The sequence below is a fragment of the Bos mutus genome, chromosome 19, assembly GCF_027580195.1.
Source record: "Bos mutus isolate GX-2022 chromosome 19, NWIPB_WYAK_1.1, whole genome shotgun sequence".
NCBI lineage: Eukaryota > Metazoa > Chordata > Mammalia > Artiodactyla > Bovidae > Bos > Bos mutus.
In genome coordinates this window covers 51373149-51400786 of record NC_091635.1, presented here as the reverse complement: position 1 = coordinate 51400786, position 27638 = coordinate 51373149, and the positions used below count along the sequence as shown (strand labels likewise).

General features: G+C 36.1%; 1 protein-coding gene across 5 annotated transcripts in view; it reads left to right on the top strand.

Annotated features, from left to right (window-relative positions):
- Positions 1-27638, top strand: part of VMP1 (vacuole membrane protein 1) — a 126070-nt gene that overhangs the window by 34926 nt on the left and 63506 nt on the right. For 4 of the 5 annotated variants that reach the window (XM_005892288.2, XM_070390578.1, XM_070390577.1 and 1 more), the window contains 2 exons: positions 12636-12803; positions 23464-23595. In XM_005892288.2, the coding sequence (XP_005892350.1) occupies positions 12636-12803; positions 23464-23595 (300 nt within the window). Of the gene's footprint in view, positions 1-9262; positions 9366-12635; positions 12804-23463; positions 23596-27638 lie in introns of those variants that run through there. The other variant, XM_070390579.1, reaches the window with a different exon arrangement.

Genomic DNA, 27638 nt, shown 5'->3' with positions numbered 1-27638 from the left:
TAATAAAGAGAAGGTGACTGCTGTTAACTACTTTGATGTATCTCTGTGTGTGAATGTGTCAGAATTTTCACCTCAATAATGGTTTGGCCCAAGGGACGATGACAGCCCAGGGGCAGCACTTTTGCTGTAAAGGGGCCAAATAGTAAATGTTTTAGGCTTTGTGGGCCGTGCAATCCCTTTTGTAATTCCTCTGATCTGTCATTGTAACAAGAAAGCACCCAGTAACAGTATATAGGAATGAATGTGACTGTTTTCCAGTCAGTCTTCATTCAAAAAAAAACAAATAGCAGACTGGGTTTAATCCACAGGCTGTAGTTTGCTAACCCTGGCTCTAATTCATGGGATGTCGATAGTACACCAGAAGAAGCATACTGAACTTGGGAGCCTTAGTGAACTAACCACTCTCTAAGGGTTTTTATGTGACATGTTATGCATTTGATTTCTCCATTTGCCAAAAAAGGATTTCTTCTCTCTTCCAGGTCATAACAGTAGACTTAACATGATGTTTTGGGAGAGAATATAGTTGTGCAAGTGCTTGAGTGGTCTGGAAGACCATCAAGAGGTTAAAAAAAAGGCAACTTTTCATGAAGAGAAAAGTAAAAGAATTTCTTCCGGTTGAGCTGCTTGATGACAACAAAATTTAGTTCTAATCTCATGTTTGAAACCATTGATGTGTGCAGAACCAGTCTGTTGTAAAAATACAACCTTTACAACACTGCAATCATTTTGAGAAATAAATAATTTTTGAATTACATTTAGATTGTTAAAAATAATTGGGAGAAGCGATAAGGTAATTTCAGTAGCCACATTAGAATTATTCCCATTACTAGAATATATGATTCGTAATTTTGTAAACAACCAGGTTAAAAGCAGGAACATTGGAACTTGATAATGAGAAATATATCTCAGACATGCTCCTTATATGCATGTACATTATTATTCCTAATGTTGTAAGACAAGGTGATTTAACAACTGCCAGATAGCTCAGTGGTAAAGAATCCGCCTGCCTATGTAGGAGACCCAGGTTCAATCCCTGGGTTGGGAAGATTCCCTGGAGTAGGAAACAGCAACCTGCTTCAGTATTCTTACCTGGGAACTGCTGTGGACAGAGGAGTCTGGCAGGCTACAGTCCATGGAGTCGCAAAAGCGCTGGACACGAGTTAGCGACTGACAGAAACAACAAACTGCGTATGCTATAAATGATTATAAAGTCTGTTCTGTTTGACAGTAACAAAGAGGATGAGTCCTTCAGCGGGAATTTACAAATAATGTGTACACAGACAGTTTTGACACTAGGTGGAGCAGTTTCCTGGAGAAAGGTTTACTAAGCCCTATGTTCCTTTCAAAACAAGCCCAGCTCTTAGACAAAGAACTCTGAGAACAAAAACTATCAACAATCACCTTCAAGTTTTTAGACTCTCAAATATTGAGCTGTAAGTAGAAGGCTGAATGAATTGTACAAAATGCCTTTTCTCTTTGGCATCTATTTTAACCTTTGAATTCCCTCACCTTTGGGAATCAAAATGGGAGGGATTTTCACATTAGAACTGCCTTATTTAGATGGCAATTGGTACACAGAAAAGTTTCGAAGCTATTTAGTTACATTGTAAAGTAGATCAGATTTTATAAAAAGATATACCATCAGGGCATTATCATCTGAATGGTATTTATGAGTCAGTTGTGTTAAAAGACCGTTTTAGATTAAGAATATCATTTTATAGATAAAGATTGGTGGTTTAAATACATTGCATCTAAAAATCAGTGAATGTCAAGAGTGTTTTAAGTACCAGGAGAAACCATGGCCATAAAACTGTAAGTTTAGAATGTGGTTATCAGATATGGTAATAAGATATAAATGAATAAAGAATTCTACTTGAAAACATAAACAAAGACCATTTTAATTAAAAAAAAAATGGGGCTCTTTGTTATATACTAAATACAAGGAAAGTAAGTAGTGAGATATTTGCCCCTGTATAAAATTCAAGTCTGCTTTTGCCTTAAAGTTTAATGTTATTTCATTGCTAATGTGGTAAAAATTGTACATTTTAAAAAGTCCAACATCTTGATTACTAGCAAATGTTCATAGAACTTCCCTGTCTGTAGCACCCTGTTTTCTTTAGTGAATAAGCACTTCATAGTTTGTATATGGTACTTTATAGTACTCTATTATATGTATACATATAAAGCCTTTCTTATACTTTTTGACTTTTGGCTATTTATTGCCTAAAGAAAATGTTGTTTGAAAAACTGCGTGGATATGGGTTGAAGTGAAATAGTGAAGCAGTTTCAGGAAGAGAACTATTGTAGTAATCATTTAATGCCATGAGCTGGAATAATTGTTTTAAAAATTGTTAGCCAACCTCTTCACATTTTTTCCTGCTTGACTTCTGATGATTGCTCCATAGCTTACCTGTCTATCCCTCTATAAGACAAAAAAGGGAAGAAATTGCCAAAAGGAAGGTTCTAGTGTGACCTAATATTGCTCTGTATAGGTATAATGACTCTGGCTATAAGTATGCAGTGACTCAGGGCTCTTGCGGGAAGACCATCAGGCCCTTCTTAGAAAAGATCTGTTTGCCCTTTTTTTGGTGAGGGCATGATCAGCTCTGAGTCTTTCCCCAAGGAATGACTCATGTATTAACTCTTAAGAGTATCACCACATCAAAAGCAGAAACCAGGATCTCCAGGACAGGGATGGGTTTTCACCAAACCCAGAAGGATATGCACAGACTGACTGACTTCCTGTCCTGAAGTCACTATCTATTAATGTGCACTTAAATGAAAGCTAGTAGGATTCAGTTTACCTGAAATCTGTTCTTTTGAATATATATTTTAGACAAAGTATAACCTTTTTAAAAGTTCACTTTATAAATACGTGGTCCATTCCTCCTGAATATTAAATCAACTTTATGATCAAAATTGTTTAGGTTTATAGAAGAAAAGTGAAACATATCTTTGCTTATGGATTGATTTAAGATAATAAAAATGACTTTGAAGACAGGTCCTTATAACCTAGAGTCTGATTATAGAGTTTACACATTTTCATTTTGGTTATTTTATACTTACCATAACGCTTATACTACATAACCTCATTACATTACCCTGTTACTTAGGTTGAACAGGCATTATTATTATTATTATTAATCAGACTTTTCATCAAATGAGGAATGTGAGATAGAAGTCTGAGTACATCTAGTTAAGTTACTAACAGATTTTTAGAAAACTAAAATCCACATTAACTAATGGCCAAATTACTGCTTTTTTACACACTGTACCACCTTTTATAGGGAGAGAATAGGGGCTTAATTTATAAACTCTTCTTCATAGAAAAAAACCCCACAAACACTAGTTGAACTTCTCAGTGTCCATTTGGAATCAATTTTATGCTCTAGCCTTCTAGAGTTATTTGTTGTACACCATAACCTTAGGTAAACTGTTTTCTGACTACGATGAGAAAAGCAATGATTAAAAGAATTTGAAGGGTAGAATTCCTGTTTGTAAAAGCATTTCTAAACTCCCCTGAGAGATGGACTTAAAGAAAACAAAAGTTTTGCAAGTCATACAGACAACCATTTGTCATCTCTTTTATTTATCACCCAGATATTCCTAATGAATCACATTCCAGACTAACCACGGACTCCTTTTGTTCCTCCGTGAAGGAGTGTGGCAAACAAATGTTTTCCCAGTGAATCAGCACAGAATTTTTGATTTTATTACCTTTGCCCTAAACTTTCCAGACAAAACTAATTGGAAATTTTGCCTTTGGGATCATACTTGACTTCTGTGTATGGATGATGGATTAGGCTATGAATTGACATTACAGATGTTATACAAACAACTCCAGTCTTTAGGAATGTTTTATCAGTTCTGAGGGAGCTGCCTGGAGTGGAAGAATGTCTGTCTGTCTGCTCATCTTCCTTAAAAAAACTCATACATACACATACTACACTCTTTGGCGGGGGCAGCCCCCCAGCTGCGCAGCATGTGGGAACTTAGTTCTCCAACCAGGGATCAAATCCAGACCTCCTACATTGGAATCTCTGAGTCTTAACTACTGGCCCTCCAGGGAAGTCCCCGTACTACACTATTATTGTGATATCATATTTGTCATCTTGGTTGATAAAAAAGCTTGGCTAAATTAGACTTATGATTAACTAATACAATCATTTTAGGTTTTCACTTTTTCAAAAAATGTCTCTGGAAAAAAGGGCTCCCAAAGGAACCAAAGTTAAAAAATCCAGAAAACACTTGTCTTTAAGTGGAGCAACAATACATAGACTAGTTTTTGTCATTTACTAATTTGTGTTTGTGGCACCAGGACTGCTTTCTCAGGACTTATATAGGTACTGCTTTATCAGAGCACTGCTTAGAACTCCTCACTACCAGCTTAGGATATTTTTGTGTGTTATAATTTCAGGAATGATCATTTTACCTCTAGGATAATTTTTTTTTTAATTCTAAATTTCTATTAATTTGATAGAGCCAATAGTATATTTACTATTCCTGAAAGAATGTAAATTATAGAAGTGTAACTTTTTGAATTTATCTTAAAAGAATATTTTAAGTTAAAATACTTTTCCTGCAAATACCTGTATCTGCTCTTGTTAGAAATCCTATCTCCTCCCCAACCTCCCACCCACCCCCAAGCTAACTATGGTCTTACTCTCACCCAGACATCCTCTCGCCTGGCCAAGCACTACATCTTTTTATCCTGGACAGAGCAAAATTATTCCACTATCAAAACTTTGGAAAATATAGTGTAATACAGCTCATGAGACTAAGATATATGAGGCTTTGAACTGAAGCAAAACCAGATGTTCGATATATTACAAAGAGCTGAACTGTCTTGTTGAGTTGACTTCACTTAGAATGACTATGTTAAAGTAACCACCCACCCCAAAAAAGGACCCTAAAAACCTGTCACTCTGATGAGAGTGTAACTTTTCATCCCAATCATAAAATTTGACCTTCGGAATCATTAAAGGGAACTTCCATTGGCAGTAATTCGGAACTCTCAGAGGCAGTTTGTGAATGTTACGAGTGACCTGGTTGCTAGCTAGGAAATTTATAGAGCTTCCTGTGCTGGGGAATAACAGCCTGTGCTGTATATAGCTGTTTAACTTCCATTGATTACCACTACCTAGATTTAAGGACACTGTCCTTAAATAGAAAAATTAACTTTCAAGGACTATCATTTGCTACTTTTCCTTAAGAAGTGCTGCTTGTATTACCCTTGTCACATGGTACATTCTTTTAAATGTGCTGGGACTCGCTTGATACCACAGTATATGATCTCTTGGTGACTTTCATGTATACTTGAATGAAAAGAATATGTATTTGGCTATTTTGGGGAATAGTGTTCCATGTTGTTCAAGTTTTCTGTATTCATTCTGGTTTTCAGTTTGTTTATTCTGTCAACGAAAAAGAGAAGGGTGTTGAAATTTCAACTCTAATTGTAGATATGTTTTTATTTCTCATTTTAGTTCTGTTAGTTTTTGCTTTATATATTTTGACATGCTGACAGATTTAGGATTTTTCTGTCTTCCTGAGAATTAGCCTTTTTATCATTATGAAATGTCCTTATTCATTTCTAGTAAAATAATACACCCTCTCCTGAAATCTACTTAGTCTCTTATTAATGTAGAATACTCCATCTTTTGTATGATTATTTTTACACAGTTTGTCTTTTTTCATCCCTTTACTTTTGGATCTGGATATTTTAAATGGGCTTTTTGTAGAGAGCATATACTGAGGTCTTGCTTTTTAAATCAGTCTGACACTCTCTGTGTTTTCATTTGTATATTTGGTACGTAATTAATCTAATTGTCAATATGGTTGGATTTAAGTCTACCCTTAAACTGCTGGTTCCCACCTGTTTTTTATTCTTTTCTTACCTTTTTTTGAAATGAGTATTATTTTTAGGATATATAATATAACCACATTATAATGTTATACTCCCTTTTCTCCCTCCCATACTTTATGCTGTTGTCTTATATTTGCTGTCTTACATATGCTGCAGTCCATGGGGTTGCAAGGAGTTAGAGATGACTGAGCGACTGAACTGTCTTATATTTTACTTCTGCGTGTGTCATATGTGTGTGTGCTTGTGTGCTCAGTCATGTCTGACTCTGTGTTACCCTGTGGACTGTAGCCCAACAGGCTCCTCTCTCCATGGGATTTTCCAGGTAAGAATACTGGAGTGAGTTGCCATTCCCTCCTCCAGGGGATCTTCCCCACCCAGGGATTGAACTCATGTCTCCTCATCTCTTGCCTTGGCAGGCAGATTCTTTATGGCTCAGCCACCTGGGAAGTCTGACGTACGTCATGGTTTTTGCTTTAAACAACTAGTTATTTTTTAAAGAGATTTTAAAATGAGGAAAAACGGTGTTCTCTCTTTCCAGTGCTTTTCACTCCTTTGTGTAAAGTTTACATTTGCTATTACTTTTCTTCTGAGAACTTCCTTTAACATTTATTGTAGTGCAGATCTCCTGGAACAAATTCTTTTGGCTTTTATCTATCTGAAAATGTTATTACTTCATCTTTATTGTTGAAATATATTTTTCCTTAATTCTAGATTCACAGATTTTTTTTTTTTTTCCCTTTCAGCACTTTAGAGAAGTAATTCTATTGGTTTTTGGTTTGTTTCTGATGAGAAAACCCTATCTGTATTTCCCTGTAGATGACTCAGTCATACCTTGGAGATATTGTAGATTTGGTTCCAGAGCACAAGCGAGTATGGTGATAAAGCAAGTTACGAATTTTTTGGTTTCTTAGTGCATCTAAAAGTTATGTTTACTATATATTGTACTCTATTACATGCCTAAAATATATATACATACCTTAATTAAATAATAATGCTGTGGGAAAAATGGAGCCAATGAATTTGCTTGACACAAGATTGCCACAAACCTTTAATTTGTAAAGATCACAATATCTGCAAAGTGCAGTGAAACAAGATTGCCTATATAATGTGTTATTTTTATCCCTTCTGCTTTTAAGATTTTCTTGATTTGCTGAATTACAGAATTTGATTATGATGTGATTATGATAATTTTCAGCAATTTGCTTGTGTTTTATTTTACGTTGATCCTGACTGAGGTTTGTTGAATTTCTTAAATCTGTGAGTTGATGGATTGATATTTTTCATCAGATCTTGAAAATATTTGGCCACCTCTTCACCAACATGCATGCACGCACGCACGCACGCACACACACACACACACACACACACTTTCCCCTCTCTTTCTGGAATTTCAGTTACATATATATTAGACTGTTTGGTATTATTCCACAGGTTACTGAGGTTCACTTCTCCATAGCCTTTACTCTCTGTATCCTTTGGTTCACATACTTTCTATTGCCTTGTCTTCAAGTTCTCTAATATTTGTCCTGTGGTATCTAATCTGTTGACTATTGAGTGAATTTTTCTATTCAGATATTACATTTTCAGCTCTAGAAGTTCCATTTTATTATATTTATACTTGTATTTCTTCCCGCGTTGTGTTTATGTTTTCCTTTAAATCAGAGATCAGCAAACTAGTTCTGTAAATGTCCAAATAATAAATGTTTTAGACTTCATAGAACACAACGTCTAGGTCAGAGCTGCTCAGTGTTACCCTTGAGGCAGAGAATTAGCCAGAGGTGATATGTATAGCCATGTATACATGGTTACCTTCTTTGAAACTCTGTAAAACTGGTGGTAGGCTGAATTTGGCCCCTGGGCTAAAATTTGCCCGTTATTGCTTTAAATCTTTGAACATATTGGGTTGGCCAGAAAGTTCATTTGGATTTTTCCATAACATGACAGAGAAACCCACTATTTCTGGGTTATGGCCCACCTAATATTTTTAAGGCCTTGTCTGCTAATTCCATTATATCTAACATTTCTGGGTCTGTTTCTATTGACTAGTGTTTCTTCAGGTTATGGGTCATGTTTTCCAAACTGTTTCCCATATCTAGCTATTTCTTATTAGATGCCGAACTGTGGTATTAAGTTGTTGATTATTTGGATTTTGCCATCATCCTTTACAGAGTATCAGTTTTTTTGTTTTGGAGGGCACTAAGTTACTAGTGGGCTGGCTTGGTCCATTTAAGTCTTTTTAAAACCTCTATTATGATCTATTTAGTTTTTACTAGGCTCTTTCCAAGGTCATCCCTGAATGCTAAGTCTTTCCATTCTAGCTCAACAGAGTTCAGGTGTTTCCCAGCCCTGGGTGAAGTCTTGGAATTGTTCAGCTTCTTTTCTCACTAATTGTACTTTGCCAGGCCTTATACATAGCATGCAATGCAGCTTTGTATGCTAGAGTCTCAGGGGGGGACCCCCATACACAAATGGAGAGTCTTTTCTCTGCATTAAGTATTCTGCCCCACAGATTTCAACCACTCAGCACCCCCCAAACTCAAATTTTCTTCTCAATGCAGCAGTACTACCACGCTTTTCTTAGGGTCTTCCTCTTTGGACAACAGATTTTATTTTATTCTTAATTTTACTTTTTGGCTGCACTGGTGTTCGTTGCTTTGTGCGGGCTTTCTGTAGTTTTGGCGAGCAGGGGTACTCTAGTTGCGTTGCGCAGCTTCTCGTTGCAGTGGCTCCTCTTGCTGTGCAGCAAAGGCTCTGGGCACGCAGGCTTCAGTAGTTGCAGCGCTCAGGCTCAGTTGTTGGCATGCAGGCCTAGCTGCTCTGTGGCATATGGAATATTCCTGGACCAGTCATTGAACCTGTGTCCCCTGCATTGGCAAGCCAGTTCCTATCCACTGCACCTCCAGGGAAGTCCCATGGACTATGGATTTAAAAGCATTTTTTTTTTTAAATTTGGCTGCCTCAGGTCTTAGTTGTGGCACACAGGATCTTTTTGTTGTGGCCGGGGGACTTCAGAGCATACAGGCTCAGTCGTTGCGGTGCCCAGGTTTAGTTGCTCTGCAGCATGTGGCACCTTAGTTCCTCAATCAGGGATCGAACCCAGGACCCTGGCATTGGAAGCTCAGAGTCCTAACCACTGGACCACCAGGGAAGCCCCCTGCACTGTGGGTTTTGCTGCAGACACGCAGTGTGTCTACACATGGGAAGCAGAGTCGTCACAGGGCTTCTGCATCTGTATCCTTTTCTCAGCAGTCAAGAAATACCGGACTGCCTGTGGTACAACGTCTGAACAGAATTGTTCCCTGTATTTTGTAAGGATTCCAATTGTTTTGTGTAGGAGTGAACATCTGTTCCAGTCACTTCATGATATAAGGCAGAAAACCCTTAGCCACAGGCCAGAATCTCTAGTCCATGCATATCAATACTTGCCTACTCGCATGAGAGCTGGAACCTCCTGCTCAGTACACATGGTATTACTTTTATGTCTTGCGGTGAATCTTTCCAGGTAGCCTTTGCTGCTTATACTGTAGCTTTTTGTCTTTATCCCTCGTTTCTTCATTTAATATGGCTTACATGTGATTCTTTTATGTTTGATAACATTGTAGTAAATTGTACGTTTTAGAAAATTGACTTAAAAGGTAATTTAATACGTGTAACTGTTAAAATTCTCTTAATCAAAATGATCGTCTTTTGGTTTTTGTGTTTGGATTCTTCATGTAAACTAATATTTATTTCAGTCAAGTCCATTATATTTAGGAACTATTAACCTGTAATGTTAAAAAGAACTTTTGAGGCTTGCTATCACTTAACATAGCTTAAACTAAAATGTCGAGGTACAGGCTAAATGGGGTCTTGAGAATGAGCAACAGACCAGAAGCTGAGTTATTCATGTTCATTTTGTCTGGGAACCACCACATCTGCCACTAAGGCTGAGTAATCATGACTTATAAGTGTGGTTATGGAAAGTATATATCAGTTTAATTGTGTGAACCATCCTTTCTTTAGGGAAAATATTTTCAACAGATTGCTGAAAATTTTCCCTTTTTAGAATCACTTAAAATTAAAACTGTGAATAAGCCTTTTATCTTGTTGAATGACCTGTTTAATCGGTTGAGGTGCATATTTTATTTATATTTCTGAAATAGAAATGTAGTTTTTTTCCTTCCTCTGTATCCCAGAAATCTCATTATTTTAGTGTCTAAGTTCAAGTTGTGTTCTCCTAGAGTTCATTTCTAGAGGATAGTTGTGTAGGGATATCATGAACAAACTCTTGAATTTCTTTTGTTTTGCCTTAAGTAGTATCACATTTCTCTTGTGTGTTTTCAAACAGTGAATGTGAAGTTAACAGGTTTTTTTTAAAATTATGTCTGATGCTTGTCTGTAAGTGTACAACAAGAAATTCAGTTCCTCTGAATTCTACAGACTTTAGTGTGTGTGTGTGTGTGTGTGTGTATGTGTAGAATCACAAAATAATTCCTTTTTCTGTAACTGTGAAATATCTTTTATGCACATAATAATATTCAGAGAAACAGCTGTATATTTCATGATTAATTACAGCTTCTCAAAAAATATACCATTCCTTTTTAAAAAATTCTATAATTATTTTTAAACTTATTATTACTATTTATAGTTTTCTGTGAATTAAAACTCAAGAAAAAGAGGAACAGACTAAAAATTCACATAGGTTTCTCTTTGGCTCAGAGGAAAACTTTATAGTTAATTGATTCAGTGCCAAGTGTAGGCCTTCTTTTTATAGATTTTTATTTGAACACAAAGTGCCACTGCATTTAGGGGGAAATGGAGTTTAGATTTATGAATATCTTTCTTTTTCATATTACATGCAACAAAAAAATTTGCTTAATATTACCTTTTATTTTGATAGCAACCGGAGTTCTTTAATGTTTTATTCTCATTGCTACATCTTATTCAGTCTGTCTTTGAACCACAAATTCTTTTACCATGTGGTTTAAAAAGACGTTTTTAAATCCAAAGATCACTTACTATATGTGTGTCTATATATACATCCATATGGGTGTGTATAATTTTTTCTACAAATACACTATTTTTCTTTTTAACAGTGAATAGCTAATACTTTCTGAGGGCTTACTATATGCCCAGCACTAAGTCAAGCATATTTATATAAATTGACTAATTGAAACCTCACAGTGTCCCCAGAGTGTAGGTCCTGAAGGTGTTTTATCATTACCATTTTATAGATGAGGAAAACAAGACTTAGTAAGAGGCAGAGGCCAGAACCTGAGTCAGTACATCTGGCTGTGGAAGTTATGCTTATGGCAACAGTATGTTTTAAAGTGAATACTGGCATCATGTATGTTAGAGCAACATGTTAAGAAAATCCAGCTTCCAGAGCTCACACTTCACGAGAACCTTGGAAATTAGCAATGGATTTTATTGTTAGCTTGATTGTATTTAGTGTTTTTTAATTTTGGAACTAGATAAAGCCATCAAATGAATCTAATTCTTTTGCCTTGCTAAAGAGTGGGTTAAGTGATTTTTCTGAGGTTGCTTATTTTCTGACCCTTAATAGACTATAAGAACCTACTTGAAACCCTAAAGGAACTTGTGTAAAACATACATGTTTCCATGTCCACTTATTGAATCAATTTATGCTTAGGGGACCCAGGAATTAATACTTTTAACAAAGCCCCTTGTTGATTATTATGCAGATACCTCATATTGGCATACATGTTCATTTGAGAACCATTGTATTTAAACCTTTATCACACATCTAAATACTAATTCATTTTAATCTAATATATTATTATTAATTTATAATATTTCAAAACATAGGTACAAAGCAGCACAAAATCTTCCATAGAAAAAAAGTACTTTAAAAGAAAAATTCATTGGTACTGGTTCCACAATTTTATTTTTGTTTTACAATCTCAGTGAGAAAGATCAGTGAGGTAGTTACTTCATCAACTATTGTTTTTTGAAATATAGTTAGTTTATAATGCTGTGTTAGTTTCAAGTGTACAGCAAAGCGATTCAGTTATACATGCGTATGTATATATTTTTTCAGCGTCTCTTCCATTGTAGGTGATTGCAAGATACTGAATATAGTTCCCTGGGCTATACAGCATGTCCTTGTTTACGTGTTTTATGTATAGTAGTGTATATATGTTAATCTCAAACTCCTCATTCCTGCCCTGCCCCCCACTATTCCCTTTGGTAAACATAAATTTATTTTTCTGTGTCTGTATCAACTTTTTAAAGTAAGGAAAAAAGTAGTATTTTCAAAGTATGCCTAAAAGAATAGGGACACAGGAGGTTTTTTAGAGGGGATAGCATTCTCACAAATGAGATGTATGGATAAATAAAATAAGAGTCAAGTGAGAAATCATGGTTTCCAGAGACTCGTGTTAGGGAAAGGAGGTTGACTACAAAAGGACACAAGGGAGCTTTTTGCATTGAGGAAATGCTGTGTATCTGTATCCTGATTATGTGACTAAATATAATTGTCAAAACTTACTGAACAACAGATCTAAAACAATGACTCTTACTATATGTAAATTATATCCCCATAAATTTGAAATTGTTTTTTTAAAAAGTAAACCTTGAAGAGATTCTGGGAGTGATTATTTTTTCAAATTATCAGTTGCATCTTGAAATACTTGGGTGAATTCTTGTTCTTTAAAAGCTAACATTTTTCTATTAATGTGTGGTGATTAAGGTAACATTAAAATAACATCATAATTCCTTTTTCTTTAATATTTCTCATCAAAGTTTTTCTTTTTTTTTTTTTTTTTGGTAGGGTCCACATATAGCTTCAGTTACATTAGCTGCTTATGAGTGCAATTCAGTTAATTTCCCTGAACCACCTTATCCTGATCAGATTATTTGCCCAGATGAAGAGGGCACTGAAGGAACCATTTCTTTATGGAGCATCATCTCAAAAGTTAGGATTGAGGCCTGCATGTGGGTAAGATGTCCATTTTCATGCTTACCTAAAATTAACCTCACTGTCTTGATTCTTTGTACCTTGTTGAAATTGAATCCAAACATATACCAAGTCAGTAAATAATTGATAAAGTCACCAACTACCTAACTTCCATGGAAAAGAAATCTCTAGAGCTTCTCTTTGTGAATAACATGCAGAAGGAAGGCAGGAGACTATAGGTACCACCAGGTATTGATGCCAAGGAGTCAATAGCAGGGAAAAGGAATATAAATGATGCAAATATATTACTTTGTAAAGTTTTACTGATGTTTATAAAATATGATAATCACATAGCAAATGGTTATATATCAATCCAAACTTGGTAAGTATTATATGTCTCTCTCTTAGATTTAAATACTCTGTGTTTAGTTTTAGAAGATTAGTTTCATTTTCTGAGTTGTTGTAATACTAAAGTAAGGTCAGAAATTTCTTAATAAACTAAGCTTTACTGTATTTGAGGTGAGATCAAACTATATGATGATTTACTTTCAGTAGTATCAATTATTCTTTTTATGGCTTGGTTAATATATTTTGGGAAATTTTGAACTATGTGATCAATGATAAATGTATTTTAATCTGTATATCTACACAAAGCATTTTTTTATATGCCTAAATTCATTCAGGTGTCTATCACTGAGGAATAGCTCAGTTGCTAAAGACTTCCTATTACCATTTGAATTACTTTTTAATTTATTATTTGGAATTATTAAGTTTTATGTTCCCTAGGACTTTTTCCCTCTAACAATTTCTTACAAAATAGGAAATGTGAAACACTTCTCTTAAATGCCTTAAAGTGAAGATGAATACAGTGCCCACAGGAGAGGCAGTTTGAAACATTCAAATGTTAGAGGTTATGTTGTGCTTTAAAAGAATTAAAAGGGAAATGCCATATATTGAATTTGTTGAATATGAAAAACAGGAAAAATTGTCATATTTCCTGTTACTGTCTTAAAAATACTGGAAACAGATTCATTGTACTAGTTGCATATGTTTTATAAATTTCATCACATTACTCCTTTGATAAAAAGCTGTTAATAAAATAACTAGTTACTCGGAACATGCTAGAAAGGGGGTATGTATATAAACTTCAGTTTTCTGTTTTTCTTTTGTTCTTTCAAAATGGTTTACGTGGCTCAATTAACACTAACGCCAACAAAGACATTTTCATCCCAGCTGGCAGTGATAACTGCCTCTTCCAAATTCCCATGGTGTGTATTATCTGAAGCGCTTATTTGGCCTGGCTCCATGCATGCCTCAAATTATTTAAATTGGCTGGTGTAGTGGCTTACTTCCCCAAATAAATTTTTAGTTTCTCAAAAAAATTCAGACTGTACCTTAAATTGAATGTATTACCCTCACAACAGTCAGCATTAGGCTTGGCTTGTAGTATTACAAGAATGTCAAAAAAACGCTGATTAATTGTCTGTTTGTCTGTTCTTCATATTCCCTTCTTTGAAGCTGTCTTTTGTGACAATAAATGTAGCACATATCAAGTTGTGTTTAAATTGGTTCCTGTTGTTTTCACCATTTTAAGGACAGTCCTTTTAACAAAAGGTGCTGGGAAAACTGCATATGGTTACTGTTGTTTAGTCCCTTACCTCGTGTCCGATTCTTTGTAACCTCTGCACTGAATACAGAGGTTATGTGTATGGACAGAGGCTCCTCTGTCCATGGGATTTCCAAGCAAGAATACTGGAATGGGTTGCCATTTCCTTCTCCAGGGGATCTTCCCGGGATCAAACCCATATCTCCTACGTTGGCAGGCGGATTCTTTACTACTGAGGCACCAGGGAATCCCAGGGAAAACTGAATATCCACTTGCAAAAGAGAAAGATTGGGTCCTTACCTTATACCATATGTAAAAATTAACTCAAAATTCATCAAAGACCTAAACTTGAGTTCAAACTCTAAGATGCTTAGAAGAAAATACAGAGACAAATGTGCATAATGATTGGCAGTGGTTTCTTAAATAAGACACTGAAAGTAGAGGCCACAAAAGAAAGAAAATACATAAATTGAACTTTGCTAAAATTAAACCTCTTGTACATCAAAGGATACAGTATCAAGAGAGTGAAAAGAGAACCCACAAAAAGGAAGAAAATGTTTATAAGTCATATATCAGATAAGGATTTAATATTCAGGATGTTTAAAGAACTACGCAACTCAACAATAAAAAGACTAACAACCCAATTAAAAAGTGGGCAAAGGACTTGAATAAACACTTCTCCAAGGAAAAGACACAAATGGCGAGTAAGTACACAAATTCTCAACATCAGTAGTTGTTGGGGAAGTACAAATCCAGCCATAAGGGAATACCTATTAGGATGGCTATTATTCTTTTAAAAAGAGTAATGAGTATTGGTGAAGATGTGGGGAAACTGGAAAACTCCTAGGTTGCTGGTGGGAATGTAAAATGATTCAGCTGCTGTGAAAAAGAGTTTGGTAGTTTCTCAAAAATGTAAACATAGAATTACTCTGTGACCTTCTTCTAATGTAAATACCCAAAAGAACTGAAAACCAGGACTCAAATATAAGTATAGAAACTTCCAGTTCACTGTTAAGCAACATTATTCATATTATCAGAAAGGAGGAAATAACCCCAAGTACCCTCAATAGATGAATGGATAAACAAAGTGTAGTATATACACAGAATATTACTCAGACATAAAAAGCAATGAGGTTTTTATACATGCTACAATGTAGATGAACCTTGAAAACATGGTAAATAAAATAATCTAGACATAGAAAGATACTGTATGATTCCACTTAAATCAACTATCAAGATAATTCAGATTTGTTAATAAAGACAAAAAATAGATTTGGAGGGACTTCATTTGTGGTCCAGCGGTTAAGAATCCACCTGCCAATGCAAGGGATGTGGATTTGATCCCTGGCCTAGGAAGACCCCACACGCCATGGAGCAACCTAAGCCGACGTGCGGCAACAACTTAGCATGTGTGCTGCGACTGCTGAAGCCCACGCGCCTGGATCCGTGCCCTTAGATGAGAGAGACTGCTGCAACAGAGAGTAAGCTCTGCTTGCTGCAGCTAGAGAAGGCCCGTGCACAGCAACGAAGACCCAGCGTAGCCAAAAATTAAATACCTATTAATAATTAGTTAATTTAAAAATAAGCTCCGTGAAGCGGTAGTTTTTTTTGTTTTTTTTTTTTTTAAGTAGATTTGAGATTACCAGCATTGTGGGGAATGAGAAGTTAATGCTTAATGGGGTAACAGTTTCCATTTGGGTGAAGAAAAATACTGGAAATATTTTATCCTTTCATAAAATTGATCTCATTTGTGTTCACATCCATATTTTTTGTCTCATTATAAATATAGTAAATCAGTAAAATCCTTGAAATATGTACTTCCAGTTATAAAAATCAGTGTTAACCTCAGTTTAAGTCTGTTCATATAGGTCTTTGGAGCCCATTAAAATGAATTGTTTGGTGTTGCTGATCAGTGGGTTACCTTTTTTCAGTTTGTATCTTTCTGATACTTCACAATTTGTCTGTATCACTAGTGTTCAGTTCAGTTCAGTTGCTCAGTTGTGTCCGATTCTTTACGATCCCTGTCCATCATCAACTCCAGGAGCTTGCTCAAACGCATGTCCATTGATTTGGTGATGCCATACAACCATCTCATTCTCTGTCATCCCCTTCTCCTCCCACCTTCAATCTTCCTGAACATCAGGGTCTTTTCTTTGCATCAGGTGGACAAAGGATTGGAGTTTCAGCTTCAGCATCAGTCCTTCCAAAAAATATTCAGGACTGATTTCCTTTAGGATGGAATGGTTGGATCTCCTTGTAGTCCAAGGAACTTGCAAGAGTCTTCTCCAACACCACAGTTCAAAAGCATCAATTCTTTGGCTCTTGCTTTCTTTATAGTCCAGCTCTCACATCCATACATGACTACTGGAAAAGCCATAGCTTTGACTAGACGAATCTTTGTTGGCAAAGCAATGTCTCTGCTTTTTAATATGCTGTCTAAGTTGGTCATAACTTTCCTTCCAAGGAGCAAGCATCTTTTAATTTCATGGCTGCAGTCACCATCTGCAGTGATTTTTGAGCCCCCAAAATAAAGTCTGTCACAGTTTCCATTCTTTCCCCATCTATTTCCCTTGAAGTGATGGGACCAGATGCCATGATCTTCTTTTTCTGAATGTTGAGTTTTAAGCCAACTTTTTCACTTTCCTCTTTCACTTTCATCAAGAGGCTCTTTAGTTCTTCTTTGCTTTCTGCCATAAGGGTGGTGTCATCTGCATATCTGAGGTTATTGATGTTTCTTTGATTGCAGATTGTGCTTCATCCAGTCCAGCATTTTGCATGATGTACTCTGCATATAAGTTCAATAAGCAGGGTGACAGTATGTATACAGCCTTGACGAACTCCTTTCCCGATTTGGAACCAGTCTGTTGTTCCATGTCCAGTTCTAACTGTTGCTTCTTGACCTGCGTACAGATTTCTCAGGAAGCAGGTCAGGTGGTCTGGTATTCTTGTCTCTCTAAGAATTTTCCACAGTTTATTGTGATCCACATGGTCAAAGGCTTTGGCATAGTCAATAAAGTAGAAGTAGTTTTCTGCAACTCTCGTGCTTTTCTGATGATCCAACTGATGTTGGCAATTGGATCTCTGGTTCCTCTGCCTTTTCTAAATCAAGCTTGAACATTTGGAAGTTCACGGTTCACATACTGTTGAAGCCTGGCTTGGAGAATTTTGAACATTACTTTACTAGCGTGTGAGATGAGTGCAGTTGTGCGGTAGTTTGAGCATTCTTTGGCATTGCCTTTCTCTGGGATTGGAATGAAAACTGACCTTTACCAGTCCTGTGGCCACTGCTGAGTTTTCCAAATTTGCTGGCATATTCAGTGCAACACTTTTCACAGCATCAACTTTTAGGATTTGAAATAGCTTAACTGGAGTTCCATCACCTCCATTAGCTTTGTTCATAGTGATGCTTCCTAAGACCCACTTGACTTCACATTCCAGGATGACTGAGTCTAGGTCAGTGATCACACCATCGTGATTATCTGGGTTGTGAAGATCTTTTCTGTATAGTTCTTCTGTGTATTTTTGTCACCTCTTCTTAATATCTTCTACTTCTGTTAGGTCCATACCGTTTCTGTCCTTTATTGTGCCCATCTTTGCATGAAATGTTCCCTTGGTATCTCTAATTTTCTTGAAGAGATCTCTAGTCTTTCCCATTCTATTGTTTTCCTCTGTTTTTTGGCATTGATCACTGAGGAAGGCTTTTTTTCCTTGCTGTTCTTTGGAACTCTGCATTCAAATGGGTATATCTTTCCTTTACTCCTTTGCCTTTCCTTCTCTTCTTTTCACAGCTATTTGTAAGGCCTCCTCAGACAACCATTTTGCTTTTTTGCATTTTTTTTTCTTGGGGATGATCTTGATCACTGCCTCCTTGATCAAACCTCTCTCTGTAGTTCTTCAAGCACTCAGTCTATCAGATCTAATCCCTTGAATCTATTTGTCACTTCGCCTGTATAATCATAAAGGATTTGATTTAGGTCATACCTGAATGGTCTAGTGGCTTTCCATACTTTCTTCAATTTAAGTCTGAATTTGGCAATAAGGAGTTCATGATCTGAGCCATAGTCAGCTCCCGGTCTTGTTTTTGCTGATTGTATAGAGCATCTCCATCTTTGGCTGCAAAGAATATAATTAGTCAAACTGATTTCAGTATTCACCATCTGGTGATGTCCATGTGTAGAGTCTTCTCTTGTGTTTTTGGAAGAGGGTGTTTGCTAGGACCAGTGCATTCTTTTGGCAAAACTCTATTAGCCTTTGCCCTGCTTCATTCTGTACTCCTTGGCCAAATTTGCCTGTTACTCCAGGTATTTCTTGACTTTCTACTTTTGCATTCCAGTCCCCTATAATGAAAAGGACATCTTTTTGGGGTGTTAGTTCTAGAAAGTCTTGTAGGTCTTCATAGAACCATTCAGCTTCAGCTTCTTCAGCGTTACTGGTCAGGGCATAGACTTGGATTACTGTGATATTGAATGGTTTGCCTTGGAAACAAACAGAGATCATTCTGTCATCTTTGAGATTGCATCCAAGTACTGCATTTTGGACTCTTTTATTGACTATGATAGCTATTCCATTTCTTCTAAGGGATTCTTGCCCCCAGTAGTAGATATAATGGTCATCTGAGTTAAATTCACCCATTCTGTGCAATGCTTCATAAATTTTCTTTTCATTTATTATTTCAAATTCCATTAATAGTTATTAAGCTTCCAAGTATTGGAAATTCACAGTGAGTGAAACAACATGGAGCTTTATATTCTAATAAGGGAAATAGTTATGGGAAAATGTATATATATGTATTGTGGGAAAATTATATAAGTATTTAAACTAATTGTGATAAGTGCTATGAGGGAGAAATCTATTGCATAATACAAAGATATTTTCCTAGTCTGTGATTCAGGGGAAATTTCCATGAAGCAGCAATGTTTCAATGAATATGTAAAGATATGCTCAGTCTCTCAGTCATACGACTGGCCTGTTACCTCACTTTACTCCTTTAAGATAATAAGGTATAAAGTGAGGAGGTGTAAACTAATTTATTAGTTAATTCATGGTTTTGTTTTTTTTTTCCTATTGTGGTAAAATATACATAACAGGTTATGTACACAATTTATTGGCATTAAGTACACTCACAGTGTTGTGTAACCATCATCAATATCTACTTCCAGAATTTTTTTGTCATCCCCAAACAGAAACTCTGCACCCATTAAACAATAACTCCTCGTTCCCTACTCTCCCCAGCCCCTGGTAATTTTGAACTTTCTGCCTCTGTGAAATTGCCTATTCTTGATACCCCATATAAATGAAATCACACAGTATCTGTCCATGTCTGGCTTACATCACTTAGCGTAATGTTTTCAAGTTTCCTCTGTGTTGGAGCATATATCAGAACTTCATTCCTTCCTGAACTCATTTTAAAACTGACCTCAAGGGAAACTGGAAGCACATTTTCTCTCTCTTTTTGTTTGTAAAACAATCTGATAATTTTACTAGAATTGGTATAATTTTTTTAAACATTGCTCTAAAAACCTTAAATTTCTCAATGGTTCCAAGTTACCCTCCAAACTTTGGCTTTTAACCTCTGTTTCATGTTTGTAGTAGTTAGAATATTTAACGGAAAAAAGACTTTGTTTTTTAAGATTATTAACATACTGATAATACCAAACTACTATAACTTCTGAGTAGTCAGCATATATAAAATTTTCTACTCCTGGATTTTTAGCATTAAACTTATAATTCCTAACACAGAAAAGCAAGATGCTTGTAATTTACTTGTGATTCCACTTGACAAAATTTTTGAAAGTATAAAAATTCAGGACTTTTCTCCTCCTAAAAATCTTTTCATAAAATTGACACTCTGGGAAGTTATTGTGTTTCTCTGTTGGTTTTGCATATTTTGTGCACATTAAACTCTCCTCCAATTCAAGAAACAGGAACTTCAAGATAATAAATTGATATATAGTCAACAATTTTTAGAAGATTTTCTGAATTATTGCTTGACTAAATACCACTTGTCTTTCTTTTGCAATAAGGAAGCCAGTCATTTCTTCCCCTTAATTAAACTTAGGCTGACAGTTTATAGTGTTCCACAGTTTATTTAGTTTTGTTTTTTTTTATGTTGACTTCGCAAGAATTATAACATTGTTTTGTAAGAATCATGAAATTATGGGACTTCAGTATCCAACTTCTGTGTTTAGAATATAATGTGTCTTGAGGGGACCTGTCTGGAAGACTATATTTCCTTTTTACTTACATGCATAAAAAGTAGAATACTAGCTCCTGATCACCATCTCCTTGCTAATATGGGAAAACATGAACAGAATTATTAAAATGTAACAATGAAAATGATCAACTAAGTATAGAATAGTTTGTAGGTCTTGATTTCATTTCAGTTCATTATTACTTCCTTTTAACTTTAAGAAAATTTGTTGTGAGTTTGAATGATATGATTGTTTTCAGAACTGTTGAACATTTGAGAAGAGGAGAAGTTCATGTTTTGAATAAAATGTTGCAATTAACTTTTCTTCTTACTTTTTGTCATAAAAAAATTTAAGTACAGGAAGTTATATAATTAATTCAATATACTATTACCCAGCTTTCACTAATGGCTACCCAGCTTTCACTAGTCAGCTTTCACTTGTGGCTAATACTGTTTTATCTAGACCCTTCCTCACTCAACTCACAATTATCTTGAAGCATACCCCAGGTAACATAGCATATTTTATCTGTAAATATCAACCTTAGGACTTAAAAAACATTGTCACACCTAAGAGAATTTACAAATAGCCTCTTTAAATCTGTTACCCAATTACAGTTCAATTTTTTTTATTATTTATTTCATTTTCTTTTCAATATCTTTGGATTGGTTGATGAAACTGGATTGTTTGTCAAGTATAGTTTTCCATGGTCTGAATTTTACTGTTTGTATTCCAGTTGGTGTTATTTAAATATATTTCTCTCTTTCCTGTGAATTGATTGCTGGATTGAGAAGCTTGGGGGAAAATTATTTTTTTACAAGAATATACTTTATGGTCTAGTGTATTCTGTACATAGTGCAATAATGTCTGGCTGTCTATCTGTTTATATTAACACCATTATTATATAAGTCCATTATTTTACTGGGGTTTATAAAATGGGGGCATTCCAATTGCATCATTTTTTCTTTGGTTAATGACTGGAATACTTTTGTAAAGAGAAACTTCTCCTTATCATCAATTTGGTTACCCTGAGTTATCTTCCATATAAATAAGACAGGATAAATAATTGACTGTTTCTCTTTATTTACCAGTTTTTAAAATAATTAATTCTCTAATATCCTCGAGAGGAGGCAAAGTTAACTTTTCTTGTTTCAAAGAATATGATTTATGCTTTCTCCCAGGACCTTTCTCTGTGTATGTCTCTCCCCTTTCTCTGTTCTTTAACTAGATATTTAACTAGTCTTATTCTTTTGGCACTTCAGTATATTCTCTTGCTAACTCTTGGCTCACATGAAGATAATGCAGTTACACTTGGAGATGGTTGATTTTACACACTGGAGTATAGCACTGTGATCACGGGATGCTTGAATTTGGTAATGTTCCTTGAGGATTCTTATCAGGGCATTAGCAGGCAGAGCCATAGGACAGAGCAAACAAAAAGACCTAAAGTTGCTTCTGAAAACTACCGAAGCTTTTTCATTCACTATGATTCAGGGCAGAGAAGGGTGGCTCAAAGTTAAGAATTTTCCTGGGTACTATAGGTCTCTTGCATTATTATCTATCCTGTATTTAAGCCATTTAAGTTCAAACCAAGTTCCTGATTCTTTTACATTTGCTTACCTTTGTTTTCATCCTTATATCCTAAGATGATTGAAAAAAAAAAATTCTCTTCAAAAACAAGAATCCACAAAGTGACTGAAACATGAGTCACTCAATGTCCTGAGGAAATCAACATTTTTCCTGTGGTGAAAATTTATCCATCCTAATGTTGAGATTTCAGGGGGCTTCCTGACCACAGTTTGTTAACTCTGCACACACAAAAAAAATTTGTTATTGGGATTAAAGTAACATCCTAAATACAAGAAGATTTCCTAGAAAATACATATCTAAGAGCTATACTAGCGAGTGCTCATTAGCAAATCATTTGAAAAAGGTAGGAAGACTGACAAAAATAACTGTGTATGAATATATATTTATGTATAAATTTTTAAAAATAAGGGGTTATAACAAAACAATTTCAGATAAAACTAGAGGTTGCCAGTGAGGAGAGGGAAGAGGGGAAGGAGGGAGCAAGATAGCCATAGGGGATTAAGAGGTACAAACTATTGTGTATAAAATAAATAAGCTGCAAGAAAAATAGGCCATAGGGGGATGGCTGTGCCCAGGTTTATTGATAGTTGTGTGGTTGGTGTAAATGAGTGAGGCAGTAGGCCCAGTAGATTGGTTGATCCAGTGAATAGGATTAAGGACATTGGTATTAGTGTCCATGTTTGTCCTTTGGTGTTGTGGGTTCCCATTATATGTTTTGATACAAGTTGAAGTTTTCATTGTTGAAGGAGATGAGGCGGTTGTTTATTAGTCTGTTTGATGTGGGGAATAATAAGCTAGGAAATAGGACTATAAGAGTAATGAGGGGGAGGCCTAGGATTATAGGGGTAATGAAAGAGTCAAATAATAATAACTTTATAATAACTTTAAATATAATATAATCTATAAAAATTTTGAATCACTGTGTTATACACTTGAAACTAAATTTACAAATCAGCTATACTTCAAAAGTCTAGAAAACTGTGAGCTATTTCTAGAATTAATAAAATGAAAAGAGATGTAAAAATAAGAGCAGAGGATATAAGTAGAGATGCTGGAGAACTGACTAACATTAATTTACAATCTTCAGTGTACCCAGGATTGCCTGAGAATTCAGTGTATGCTATCTGGCCAGGCATTGTGTAGATCCGTATTAAGGTCAGGATTCAAACTCATGTCCTCCTGATCATGTAGCATGTCTTTTCCTTCCTAATATATACATCTTAACATGCTTTTGGTGATATTGAAATTTAAAGATTTAATCTGCTTCGCATCACTGTGTTGAGAAAATCTCATGTAAATGTTTTGTTTTTTTATGTAGGGTATCGGTACAGCAATTGGAGAGCTACCTCCATATTTCATGGCCAGGGCAGCTCGCCTCTCAGGTGCTGAACCAGATGATGAAGAGTATCAGGAATTTGAAGAAATGCTGGAACATGCAGAGACTGCACAAGTAAGATCAGTGGGGGGGAAATAGCTAGTTATCCCTTAAACAGGTTATGATTAAGGTAAAATTTTTAATAGTTTCTCCAAATAAGAAAACTGCCAGTGTAAAAAAAAAAAAGATCATACAAGGTTTAGTGTAAAATATTTAGAAAAGCTGAATCATAAAAAATAATTATAGAGACTTGCCTGGTGGTCCAGTGGTTAAGACTCTGCCTTAAAAGGCAAGGGACGCAGGTTCAGTCCCTGGTAGGGGAGCTGAGATCTCACACGCTGAGGAAGGCCGCTAAGCCTGTGCACTGCAACTAGGAAAAGCCCGGTGCTGCAATGAAGACCTACCACAGCCAGAAAAAATGATTATAATCATGATCTTAGAGAAACAGAGAAAGAGTCAACAAGACAACTCAGACTAAACCAGGATAAATTCATGTAGCCAGTGAGGTTAAAGAGCTGAAACATTATGTGTCCGTTATGTGTTTATAAGTCTTACTGAGCAGACCACTGAATAAATAAGGGGGATAAATAGGTGGACCACTTGTGAGCCCAAAATAGTAGAACTGTCTAATTACTTGTTTGAAAAATAATAGTTTACCATGTTTAGAGGAAACTTAGTTCCCCAGTTAAGAAGGGAGAATTAAGATAAACTTACCCACTGTTGTGGGGGGAAAAGGCTGAGGCCTTTGACACCTGAGCAAAAACTATATATAGTTTTTTGATATATATATCAACCTGTATCTTAGTGTTACTAGGTTGGTGCGGATGTAATCGTGATTTTGGACCTTGAATTTTGAATCGTTATAACTAGGCTCAGACGCATCATTATTATTCAAAATAGGAACCATTACAATCAACACATTTTTGCCAATGAGAGAGAAGTTTGTTTATTCCTGTAGCATACAAGTCCATGCTTTGGGATTCAGCGAACTCCTGGAAAGCATTTCCTGCCTCCTGCTGGTTGTGGAAGCGTTTTCCTGCAGATGTTGTTGAAATACTTGAAGAAGCGGTAGTCAGTTACTGAGAGGTCAGGTGAATATAGCTGATGAGGCAAAACTTCTTAGCTGATTTTGTAGAAAACTGCAGATCTAGAAATGGTTTGTTGTTGTTGTTCAGTCACTAAATTGTGTCCAACTCTTTGTGATATCATGAATTGCAGCATACCAGGCTTCCCTGTCCTTCACTGTCTCCCTGAGTTTGCACAGACCTCGCATCCATTGAATCAGTGATGCCACCCAACCATCTCATCCTCTGTCACCCCCTTCTCTAGTTGTGGATATGTCTGGTGGTGAAAGTAAAGTCCAGTGATTTAAAGAACAGTATCTCATAGGAAGCTGGAATGTTAGGTCCATGAATCAAGGTAAACTGGATGTGGTTAAGCAGGAGATGATAAGAGTGAGCATTGACATTTTAGGAATCAGTAAACTAAAATGGGTGGGAATGGGCAAATTTAATTCAGATGACCATTTTATCTACTGCTGTGGGCAAGAATCCCTTAGAAGAAATAGAGCCCTCATAGTCAACAAGAGTCCAAAATGCAGTAGTTGGATGTAGTCTCAAAAACGACAGAATGATTCAGTTCGTTTCCAAGGCAAACCATTCAACATCACAGTAATCCAAGTCTATGCCCCAACCGCTAATGCTGAAGAAGCAGAACAGTTCTGTGAAGACCTACAAGACCTTCTAGAACTAACACTAAAAAAAAAGGTCCTTTTCATCATAGGGGACTGGAATGCCAAAGTAGAAAGCCAAGAGATCCTGGAGTAACAGGCAAGTTTGGCCTTGGAGTACAAAATGAAGCAGGGCAAAGGCTAACAGAAGTTTTCCAAAAGAATACACTGGTTGTAGAAATGGTTAACTTCCCTAATTTTACATGCTTAGAAGTAAGGCTGAAACCAGAACTCAGAATGGCAGCACCGCTAGTAAATTCCATTTACTGAAACAATGTCCATAGATGGTTGAGTATCCCCATTTGTGGTAACTGATACCTCTGTCCTTTGTGACACTAATTATTACATGTCATTTAACATATCAAAACCTTTTATCTGTATAAAATCAGCAAGTTGAAGTCAAATCATTTTTTCACTTGTATAGTTTCTTCAGTCTCTTCTCTCTACCAGTTTTTTGAAACTCTTCCAGCATCACTTTCCACTTGGTGACATAAATTAATTTATCAATTCTGTTTTTTTCTTGGGGTCATCACTCTGGATTCCTGCATGCTCCTACTCCAGTCTGTATTTGGTGGTGGTTTTTTTTTTTTATTTAAAAAACCCTCTGCACTATTATTTTTCTCCTGATTTAGATCCCTTATCTTCCCCTTTCTTGACTTTGCTGTTTAGTTGCTAAGTCTTGTCCAGCTCTTTTGGGACCTCACAGTCTGTACCAGGCTCCTCTGTCTGTGGGATTTCCCAGACAAGAATACTGGAGTGGGTTGCCATTTCCTTCTCCAGGGGATCTTCTCGACCCAGGGATCAAACCTGGGTCTCCTGCATTGCAGGAGAATTCTTTACCACCTGATCTACCAGGGAAGCCCAATGCCATGCTGAGCCCTCTCTGTGGTTAGTCTTTTTGGTTGTTTTGGTTTTTTTCTCTAGAAGCTATTAAATTCATTATCTGAGATAGGGGTCTGTCTTTTTTTTTTAATCAGAACTCGAGTTTTATTGTTCTTTTATTTTTTGGCTGTGTTGGGTGTTCATTGTTGTACACGGGCTTTCTCTAGTTGCAGTGAGCAGGGGCTACTCTCTAGTTTTGCACAGGCTTCTCGTTGCAGAGCACAGGCCGTAGGGCATGCAGGCTTCAGTAGTTGCAGCTCGGGCTCAGTTGCTGTGGTGCATGGGCTTTAGTTGCCCCGAGGCATGTGGAATCTTCCCAGACCAGGGATCAAACCCATATCCCCTGCGTTGTCCTGCATACTCCAACCACCAGGCCTCTAGGGAAGTCTGAGATACGGTCTTTTTAAAATTTATTCTGCTGGGCACTCAGGAAACTTGTCAACTTAGTGTCCTCTAGTTTTGGAAAACTTTCTTGTATTTTTTTGTGTGTCAATTTGCCATGTTTGGTCTCTAGTCTTACTATCTGGAATTTATTATTTTGATAATCGTATCTATATCATATCTTTTTTATTTTTCTTTATAATTTTCCTCCTAATATTTATCTCATTTGACTTTGTATCCAATTTCTTCAACTCTTCTTCTATAATTTAATATTAAAATGTTTTCCCACTGTTATGTATTTATTTTGAAAAAACAGTTTGTATTATACTTCCCCAAAATGGCTTATCTTTTTTGAAGATATTTAGTTTCTTCAAGTTTTCAGTACTCTGGGCATTTTTTTTCCCCTTTGTCTGTTCTGTTTCCTGTTGGAAGCTTTCCCCAAAGCCTGGTGATCCTTCTTTTTCTATTTATATTATATATAAAAATAAAGCACATAAAGCTGAATGGGAACTTTGTATGTTGAGGCAAGGTACAGGAGTGGCCGGCCACCTGGTTTATTGGAACCTCTGTGTATCTGTTCCTATCCATCTTTCCTTTGGGATAGTTCAATTTTTCTAGTGATGGGTCTTCTGTTTTCTTGCTTAGGGATTATAAACCTTGCCCTTGACATTCTAAAGCTAAGCTGTGGAAGGCAGGTTAAAGATCCTCATTTACTGAGTAGACTTTCACTTAACCTGCTTTGTGGTAAGTCTGACAGTGCCTGCACAAATGTCCTGAGTCCAGAACCCTTGGTTTTCTTTGTTTAGAGACCATGGTTGATGTGTTCTTTAGGACTGGGGCAGGAAGTCGTCTCATAGTGCAAAGTACTATTTATACTGTCTCCTTGCTTTCAGCCCTGTCCTCATTTCTTCTGCAGTTCTGATGATGATCCATTGTGCAGTTCTGTAGTATTGATACAAATCACTTGGCTTCTTTTCCGTGTCTTTCACTGCAGGCTCTCAGATACAATATTTTCTTTCCATCTGCCCCTGTCTTAATTAATTAATGCTAGTTTCATCAAAGACAGAGCTCAGTGTTTCTGTTTGGGGTTATTATTGAGATAAAAGGTGTTCCAGTTATCTATTGC